Source organism: Chiloscyllium plagiosum, unplaced genomic scaffold (genome assembly GCF_004010195.1).
Source record: "Chiloscyllium plagiosum isolate BGI_BamShark_2017 unplaced genomic scaffold, ASM401019v2 scaf_11844, whole genome shotgun sequence".
Classification (NCBI taxonomy): Eukaryota; Metazoa; Chordata; class Chondrichthyes; order Orectolobiformes; family Hemiscylliidae; genus Chiloscyllium; species Chiloscyllium plagiosum.
In genome coordinates this window covers 1-9,826 of record NW_025211849.1, presented here as the reverse complement: position 1 = coordinate 9,826, position 9,826 = coordinate 1, and the positions used below count along the sequence as shown (strand labels likewise).

The 9,826-nt window shown below is 50.2% G+C and overlaps 1 protein-coding gene across 1 annotated transcript; it reads right to left on the bottom strand.

The window, feature by feature from the left end:
- Positions 1-6: 6 nt before the first annotated feature.
- On the bottom strand, positions 7-2,744 carry LOC122547154 (kelch repeat and BTB domain-containing protein 11-like). Its single transcript, XM_043685744.1, has one exon. The coding sequence runs from the start codon at positions 2,742-2,744 to the stop codon at positions 294-296; it is 2,451 nt and encodes an 816-aa protein (XP_043541679.1). The 3' UTR covers positions 7-293.
- Positions 2,745-9,826: the final 7,082 nt, after the last annotated feature.

The window sequence follows — 9,826 nt, the reverse complement described above, 5'->3', positions numbered from 1 at the left end:
GGTGGGGGGGACAGGGAGGGGGGAGATAGAGGGAGGCAGTGAGGATGAGGGGCACAAAGAGGCAGTGGGGGTGGAAGGGCAGTACAGGGAGGTTTACAGGAGGCACGGATGATAGCAAGGTTTACAGGGGACACAGTGAGGCAGTGTGGGGAGCAGGGGGTTTATAGGGAGGCTGTGGCTGGGGGGGGTACAGGGTGGTAGTGTGGGGGCAGGGGGTACAGGGAAGTAGTGTGGGGGACAGGGTAATGGCGTTTCCCTTTCCTCCTTATCTACGAACAGGGGTGGGGCCTGTCTCAGGGCGCCTTGTGGTGAGCGGTCACGCTCCTGTCGGGGAAGGTGAGGACGACCGGGAAGAGTACCCCCTTGGCCTCGGCGCACGCTGTGAGCTGCTGGCTTTGGAGGCGGCGCTGGCGTCCCCGGTCCCCGTTGTTGTGGTCCTCCTCCTCGGTCAGGGTGAAGCGCAGGCTGTAGGCCCGGCTGACGCAGTAAAGGTCGCGGCCCAGGAGGGCGCAGCGGAAAGGCTGCACCGGGGCGGCGGCGGGCAGCAGCAGGGAGCCGCAGTCACTCCACACCCGGGCCACCGTGTTGTAGCGGGAGATCACGGCGAGGGGCGCTCCAGCTCCGGCCCGGCGCTCCAGGTCGAAGCGGTAGAGCCACCGGCCTAGAGCCACCATGTCGGCGGAGCGGCGCCGGCTGCTGCTGCACGGACACTCCTGCCACTCGTCCCGCCGCGGGTCGTAACGCAGGAGGCGGTAGAAGAGCGAGCCGCCCGACACGTAAATGGAGCCAGAGCAGGCGGCCGCCTGGTGGCAGACGGCGAAGCCTCCGCGGGGTAACGGCGCCGCCGGGCTCCAACGGTCGGCCCGCGGGTCGTATCGCTCGACGCTGAAGAGGCACTCGCCGCCGATGGCGTACAGCTGGCCGTCCAGGGCCACCAGCTTCAGCTGCGAGCGGGCCTGCCTCATGGGCCTCAGCTCGGACCAGCCTCCGGTCGCCGGGTTGTAACTGAAGAGGCGGTCGGAAGGTCGGGCTCGAGGCCCGGCGCCCCGCAGGCCGCCCGCCACGAACAGGTAGTTGTACAGGGTGCACAGGCCGCAGCCCCGGGCGTCCGCCGCCGCCTCGGGCAGGCGGCTCAGCCGCTCCCAGCTCTCGGTGGACGCGTCGCGACGGTAGAGCCAGCGGGCGGCGGCCTCCTCGTCTTCACCTCCATCCGAGCCCTCCCGGGGCGTCCCGGCCTCCGCCGGGGAGCCGACCTCGGGGCTCTCCGGCCTATTCCCTTCCCGGCTGACCGGCCGGCTCCCCGCCGGCGAAGGCCGCTCGTACACCTCGTTGAGGTCGACCAGCACCAGACAACGTTCGCCGCCCGCTGAGGAGGAGGCGGACGCTGCAGAACTCGAGGCCGAGGCTCCAGCCGGGGCCAGCTCCGTCCTTTTCCTCAGGATGAGCTCCCTCTCGGCTCCGCTCAGGCGGCCGTAGACGGCGGGTTCCCGCAGCACCCGCAGGTAATGGTCGCTCATGAACTTGTAGGCGGCCTCCCGCAGCTCGGGCAGCCGCTGCCGCTTGGCCAGGCCGAGCAGCTCCAGGCAGTTTCCGAGCTCCAGCTGGGCCTTGAGCGAGTCGACGGCCGAGTGCAGGGCGCACGGCATCTGCAGGTACTGCGCCCCGGCGATCAGCTCGGCCGCGTTGTCGGCCCGCGCCGCCATGCCCGCTCCGTACGCGTAGTCGAGCAGCGGCCTCAGCGCCTCGAAGCTCAGGCCGCCGCGGAGGCTCAGGAACTGGCGGGACAGCCGCGCCCGGAAGAAGTCGCTGCGCTCGGCCAGCACCGCTTTGTGGGCCCGCACCCGCAGGCCCGACACCTCGATCACCAGGTCGGGCTCCGGGCCCTCCGCCGACGGGGGTGGGGGCGAGGCAGCGCCGCCGCCTCCTCCTCCTCCGCTGCCCGCCTCCAGGCTCCAGTAAGGGACGGGGACCGAGCTGCCCCCATGCTCCTCCGGGGGCCCGCGGAGTTGCTCCTGCTGCTGCTGGTGGTGGTTGTTGTTGATCTGCTGCTGGCTCTTCACCACCCGCTCCTCCGGCGCTGACACCCGCTCCTGCTCGTCGCCGGTGGCCGCCGCGAAGCAGAGGGACGAGCCGAAGCTGCAAGACCGCGGGCCGGGGCTGCCGTCCCCCTGACTGGACTCTTCCTCGCCACCTCCTGCCGGCGTCTCCCCGTCCGACCCCTCAGCTCCCCCATTGTCAGAGCTGCCCTGATGCCCCGCGTCTCTCCTCCCTTCAGTCCATCCTCCTGTTGTTGCACCTGGATCTGCACTCACCCCCTCTCTGCTTTCGCACCCCGCTGCCCCAGTCTCCCCAGTGCAGCAGGAGGTCTCTCCACCCAGGTCCCAATGGACCGTCCGAAACCCGGGTCCCACCGACTCCTCCGGTCGTGTCTTAGTTCCTGGGCAAAGTATCTGCCCTGAATCGTGTTCTGTCCCATCGTGTTGCTCCAAGAGAACTAGTGGCTCATCTTGCAAGCACGTTGCTCTCCTTGCCCCACTGACGTCTGTTGTTTTGATGGGCTCAACCTGCTCCCTGGTCAGAGTTTGCCCATTCCTATGGTTTTCCACTTGTACCCCTCCATGGCTCTGTCCTGGGAAAGAACTCCGAGGAATGCCTATTAATAAAGATTCGACATCCAAGTTCTCGTTCTTTTGCAAAGAGGAAGCACTAGTGACAACAAATACATCCTGACCAGACTGATCCATCGATTAGATAAGATTGTATTGGTTGACTTATAGGGCAACTCCAGTCCAAGCTGTTACGAGCATAACTCACAATAAATTCCTGGACCAGGCACCTCATTCGGACACGTTTTGCTTCCCACACAGCCTGATATGGGTATTCAAATTGCACGTTTACCAGCAATGCTTTGTGAACTAAGTATGGTTTGGTGCTGCAAGCAACCTCCTGTGAGATGAGCTTAGAGAAACTGAGGCTGTTACTGCTTCGAAGTCCTGAACGCGTGTTGAAATAGGTCGGCAGGACCCTAATATCAGGCCAGACTTCCCTGTTGTACTCTATGCAGAGGGATGCCTATGAGACAATCAAAAATATTTTTCAATTAATGGCTTCATACAACAAAAAAAAACCAAACCAAACCATTTTACCTCAAAACAATTATAGCATAGTTATATAAATATCTGGTCAAATGCAACCTCTTCAAAATGTCAACATTTGAAGTGGTGCAGCCCTAAAGAGATGGTCAGTTAATTTGGTTGGTTGAATTCAAATTGGATAAATTAGCCAGATCAGTAGTCTTATGATGCTGAATAACAAAATAATTATGATTCCTGAATAGGCTTAGAAACCATTTCACAGTTTTGTGTGGTGCAATGATAGTGTCCTACCTCTGAACCAGAAGAGACTGGTTCTAGTCCCACTTGCTCAAGAGGTGTGTTAAAACATACCTGAACAAGTTGATTTTAAAAATACAGTCATGATGCACATCATCTCAAAATCGCTAATTGGGTCCACAAATCTGAAGGTCAACTAGAGTGAAAATTGTAGACTATTTTGGCTGATGGAATAAACGTTTGTAAATAGCCCTTGTTTGTGATTACCACAGCAGCACTACTTGTGAAAGATTACTAAACAATGTTATTGTTTTGACATCAACCTTCTTTGGAGTCTTTGTTGTCTTATAATGCTGCATTTAAAGTAAATGTGAATTGATGTTACTTTTCATGCAGTGATGGCTAGATAGGGTCTTCAATATATCTCAGATAAACTGGATATTATCTTGTGTGTATCACTGGTCTGTATCATAATTTAAATGATTTATGCAACAATAAGGACACTGGCTACATTCAATAACTTACATGAAAATAGGTTCAGCCACAAGACACTATTATAACCATTTTAATTTTTTAAAAAAAGCTTATATGCTTTTCACAAACCCCAGACATTCCAAATAACCCAATGAAGTACTTTTAAAACATCGTCACTGTTGTTATGTAGGAAATATGACTGTTGCTTGAGTTTGTTATTGTACAATATGAAAATAACTAGATGGACCAATTTTGTCATGTTGATTTGGAATAAATATTAGGCAGAAAACCACGAATAACTCCATTTCTCTCCTCCCAAATACTGCCATCCGATCTTGTTACAACTGAAATTTTGCTTTCGCTCCACGCCTAATACTCGCTTCATTGCGTTTCCCAAGGGAGTGGATATCAAAATGATTAAAGGCTTCATCAAACCACGTGAAGAGAACATATCCTGCTTTCCCTGTTTCCACGTGATTCGCGAATTTAAGTTTCAAATGCTTCTGCGGATGGTGAGCCTACATGTCTACAGTATTGGACATAATGTGGACTTCAGCACGGGTGGGAGAAATAAGTCAAGTTGGTCAAGGCATGGCCACTAAAGCTATTTACAGTCCGACAGGTTCCACTCAGAACATGATTAGGGGAGCCGGTGTTGGACTGGGGTGGACAAAGTTATAAATCCGATTAAGGAGCAGAGCTTCGAAAGCTAGTGCTTTGGAATCAACCAATTGGACTATAACCTGGTGTTGTGTGATTTTAACTCTCAGGTGGGTGGCACGGTGGCACAGTGGTTAGCACTGCTGCTTCACAGCGCCAGAGACCCGGGTTCAATTCCCGACTCAGGCGACTGACTGTGTGGAGTTTGCACGTTCTCCCTGTGTCTGCGTGGGTTTCCTCCGGGTGCTCCGGTTTCCTCCCACAATCCAAAAAAATGTGCGGGTCAGGTGAATTGGCCATGCTAAATTGCCCGTAGTGTTAGGTTAAAAGGGGTAAATGTATGGGTGGGTTGCGCTTCGGCGGGTCGGTGTGGACTTGGGCCGAAGGGCCTGTTTCCACACTGTAAGTAATCTAATCTAATCTAAACAGTTTGTGCTTACAGCTTCAGAGAGGTGCAGAAAGGTGTCTGATACACGTTGAACCCCCTCTCCTCCGTCCAGCTGTTTGGGAGTGGATGGAGAGAATTTGAGTTCCCATAGCTGTGCACTTTATTTCTGTCGCTCCGATAGTTTGACCGCTCCCTCCACCTATCGTTTCAATAGGACTTTGCTGGAGATAGTTGCATAAATACCAGATGATACGAGTAGCCCCGTAACGCCGTGCAGTTCAGAGCCGACCCGAGAATGAAAGGATTAGCACCAATGGCAAAACCTGCTGGAATCAACTTTGTTAGGCGGAAGTGTTTGAACCCAATTCTCAGCCACAACATGCTCGTAAGTGAGCGTCATATGGACAGCAGGGAGTGAACAAGGCAGATCGAATTGCAATGGGGAGAAAGTGAGGTCTGCAGATGCTGGAGATCAGAGATGGAAATGTGTTGCTGGAAAAGCGCAGCAGGTCAGGGAGCATCTAGGGAACAGGAGAATCGACGTTTCGGGCATCATAAGAATCCTGAGATTCATACAATTGTCCTGAGGCAGTTTTCACTCTTTATTTATCTGCGGACGGTTTGTTCATTTCAGAGTAGCTAAATATTGGATTGGTTTTCCCTAAACGAGACTGAGAAAATGCAGAAAAATTACGCTCTGTTTGAAGCGTCTTTCTGATGCTGAACTGCATATCCCTAGGTTGAGCGCTCCCTGGTGAAACGAAAGGGATGTATATCGAAACCATCGTGAAATTAGCAAAAGGCACGCTGCGTTTATAAGTCTCGGGGTGGGTCGGGATCTGAACCCTGGGAAGTACAATTCAGTGGACACTGAAGGCTATTTCGCTGACTGACGAGGCGTCTGTCAGAGATGCCGACAATGAATGAACTGCAGATATAACATCCCAGCCCCGGGGCTGGAGGAAGAAAGCCTGTTGCTGCTGCACACTGCATAGAAGGCCCAGGACGGAGGGGGGGGGGGGAGCGAAAGGATTGCAAGGCAGGAAAAAGGGGCGTGGGAGTTACACCGCAATCCACCGAATTAAAATTGTGACTAAAACTAAACCAACCGATCAGCCATTGTGCAGGGAGTGCTTCGCTGGGGCCGTATACTATCGAACCCTAAAGCGCCAGGCGCTGGCTGCATTGTAGCGCGTCGTTCCATTGCAATTTGAACGCGATCAGAATCAGTTTAATCTCAAGACAAACACACCAAGTATCCCATTCATTTCTCTCAACCCAATTAATCTTTGCCTCGCCTAAGCTAAATTGAATTCAAAATCGCCCTTGCGCTTCCTTCTCTGACACAACAGAACACTTGAGACACCAATTCTGTGCAGATTTTACAGAAATCGTGCTTGCATTTGGCCCAATCTGATTGGTAGTAGTTGGGGGGGTCGGTCCTTTTAGATTGGGACAGTTTACGCTAACCTCGTGTACTCTCCCAGCCGAAAACGGGCCCTCGGTCGTGTGCTCACTGGGAGCGATCAGGCATGAATGAAGGTTGCAGCACTGCAAGGACTGAGTGCATCTTCTGCAAGGAACCATTCTGTGGGCGGTTGGAAAATAGTACGCGCGATAGCCAGGTTGTGTGTGAAAATAAAAAAAAATCAGTTCCATTTTCAAAAGTTTCAGGGCGAAAGGATCGGATCAGTACACAGCAGGAAAGAATCAGAAATGGCTCTGTTACAAGTAATATACATTGGAGCTCTATTCGATCTCTAGATATATCCTGCCATTTTAAAAGAAAAAAAAGTCACGTCAGATTTTAATCAGTATTTTGCAACACTGCAATAATCAAATAAGTGAACTCCTGCTGGAGACAGCGTATTTGCATGCTGTCAATCCAGGCCTTTGGGTCATTTTATAATGCATTTTACCAAAAACGACGATCAGGAAAGCGAGATTTGTATTAAAAAAAAGGGTAGCAACCCGTAAAGAGATGTGGTGCGATTTAAATAGTTGGAGGCTATTCCCGACTGCGGGTCTCCTAATTCAATGCCTGATGACCGCTGTACACCAGGAAAAAAAACTCAGAAAATCAGGGCACTTACTGGTATCTCGAAATCAAATTGCCATCAATCACTATCAGCAAAGCCACCTGCCAGTCTAGACCTTGCAGCCGTTTTCTTTAAAAAAAGACGAACTGTGAAAATGCAAACGGAGAATTTCAATCAGCAATGATAGCGAAGCTGGTGAGGAAAGGGGAAAAGAAAACAGACGAGTGTTTGACGTGAAGCGGAGCAGAGAGGCGCCGTTGTCTCCAGTATCCCTTTAATCCCGAGTTACAACAGAGGCAGCTTCCTCGCCCGTGGTTCCCCGGTGCAGGGAAAGTCTCACTCACGGATCCAACTGGTCCCCGGTTTTGTTCACGAGTTAACCCGGATGACAGGGCTCTCCGCGCCAATCCTGCCGCCCCCTTGCATCGTTGGTACGGGGCTAGATTAAACGTGGGTAAGTGAGAGCTATGACTCAATATGTCCAGGTGGATGAAAGAGGCCGAATCCTCACGTCTTTGCTTCTGCTTAATGAATAATTCTTCCAACTCGACGTGTGGAGATGCTCGGTGCATATATTTTCAACCAATCGACTGGAACCTTGATCCTTCTTTAACAAAGTGCATCTTGCGTCAGTACTTTCTTAGTGCTTTCAGTGGATGGTTTGGTGAAAAAAAAAACATTCTTCTGAATGCATGCATTGAGTCCCACCTACTTCCTCAGCACGCAGCTGCAGAAACTGCTGAACCCCCTTCGGCAACTGTGCATGCCTCACTCACAGGGAGGGGGTCATTTCCGGATTAACTCCACCGAGTCGTGTTCTGAGTTGGTCATTGGGGATTAAAACAAAGCGGGGTCGTTGCAGATCAATAGCCACCAACTTTGCCACATGAAGGAGACATGTACAAGATTCAGCCCTGGCACCAGCACTGAGGTGGCATCGCATTCCTCATCCATTCATGCCCATTGCAACACGCGGGGATGAATATTGAATATACCTATGTTGCCGCCACTTGTAAGATATTACCATGATTCTGGGGCGCGGGGTGCTGTTAAGGGTGGGATTAAAGTCAGCATAATACAAAAGACAAAAAAAAGTAGAGAAAAACTGGCGATACTGAGCAGTCGGCCAGCACACACCCTCTCACACACACACCCTCCCCGCCTTACTTGATCGAATACTATAATGGGATCTTCAAGCTACATAACACTTAAGGCAAATAGAACGAAGTACAAAGTCCAGTCTGAACATTTCGCAACTTCACTGTTGATTCTGCTCTTGACATCAGATTCCATTGTACTTAAAACCTGGAGTGAAAGTTGCATCCACATTATTCTCACTCAAGCCAATGTGCAATCCCCCCGGCAGCAAGACCAATTTAACGGGAAGTTGTCTCAAATAGGATCAAGTTGGCGATTCTCTTGTTTCCTGGTCAGAATTTCAAGCTCCACTCAAACATTTGAGTACAAGTTCGAGGATGTCATTCCAGTTAAGTACTGACCAATGGATTACCACACTGTCAGGGGCATTGTCTTTCTGATTAAGTATTAAATCCCGACCCTCTCATGTAAACGTGAAAAACCTGGTGGTACAAAGCAGAGGAGCTGGAGAGTTCTACTGGTGTCTTGGCCAGTATTTATCCCACAAGGAACATCAGTAAATGAGATTACCTTATCACATTGCTGTTTATGGGAGCTTGCTAGGCTCAATTCAAAGATTGTCTTAAAGTGCTTTACAAATTATTTTTTATTCTTTATTAAAGTCTACTGGTCCAAATTTCTTTACAGCAACTCCATCGACTATTTCAATGCAATTTGTCAAAATTACTTACCACTTGTTAGAATCTAATATCCTTTAAGTCACATGTACTCAAGTCTCGAAGTACAGGATTACAGTGAAAAGTTTACAATGTTGCCCCATATGGCATCATCTTAGGTACAAAATACCTCAGTACAGATCTCAGATACAAACTACAGAAAATAAAGGGAAACAGAAAGGAAAACAAAGTTATGCTATTTACAGTTGTTCATAGTATAAATTAGAAAAATGAGAATAAATTAAAAAAAATAAGGATTACAGACTTTCAGTAGATCAGCGCAAGGGTCTTCCACAAGTGGTCTGCCCGTGCTCACAAGCCACTGACCGCCCACACCGGTCCCCAGTCCAACAACTCTCTTGCTTGAGTCTCCAGCCCACTGGCTGTCCCCGTTCCACTTGAGAGTCCAGTCCACATTCCTCTGAATGTATCAGTTCCTCCTTAGAGGCATGTGTACGTTCTTCTAATGAGCCTCAAATGTAAACTTGTTTGTGTTTGGGATTTTACAGCTGTACATTTTTTGCCATATGTACAGCGTCATTAAATTATTAATTAAAATGAGAATTAAAAACTCAGCAGCATTATAACAAGATAGCAGTAGAACCTAAGCTAAATATCCAAAAGGGGAAGTAAGATTAATTAGATGACCCTTTTCAATGGACTGGCCCAGGACCAGGAGACTGAATGGCTTTTTACTGTGACCTATTGTAATTGATGAATCCCACCCTACATGCCACTATTATAGTTGTCTACTATATCCTGCTTGTCTATCTTGGATTCCAGCATCTGCAATTTTTTGACTCTATTATCATTGGATAACTGGAACATAAAGTGGTCAAGGTTTGTGTAAAGATTTGTAGCTCACGTGCCAGTTACAGCTTTGTGGGTATGTGCGCTGAGTTGGGAATTTGGTTTGCAGAAATTTCATCCTCTTTCTAGGTGACATCATCAGTGCTATGGAGCCTCCTGTGAAGTACTGCTGTCCTGTCTTAGTTGGAATTTATTTAGTTTTGTTCCCGCTGCCTCCAGTTGCCGGTTCCAGTTATTTGTTGCAGTGGTCAGTATATTGGGTTTAGGTCAATCTGTTTATTGATGGAGTCTGTGAATGAGTGCCAGCGG

Bases quoted from the DNA above. Each gene is read 5' to 3' on its own strand.
- LOC122547154 (XM_043685744.1), bottom strand. From the start codon at position 2,744: ATGGATCAGTCTGGTCAGGATGTATTTGTTGTCACTAGTGCTTCCTCT.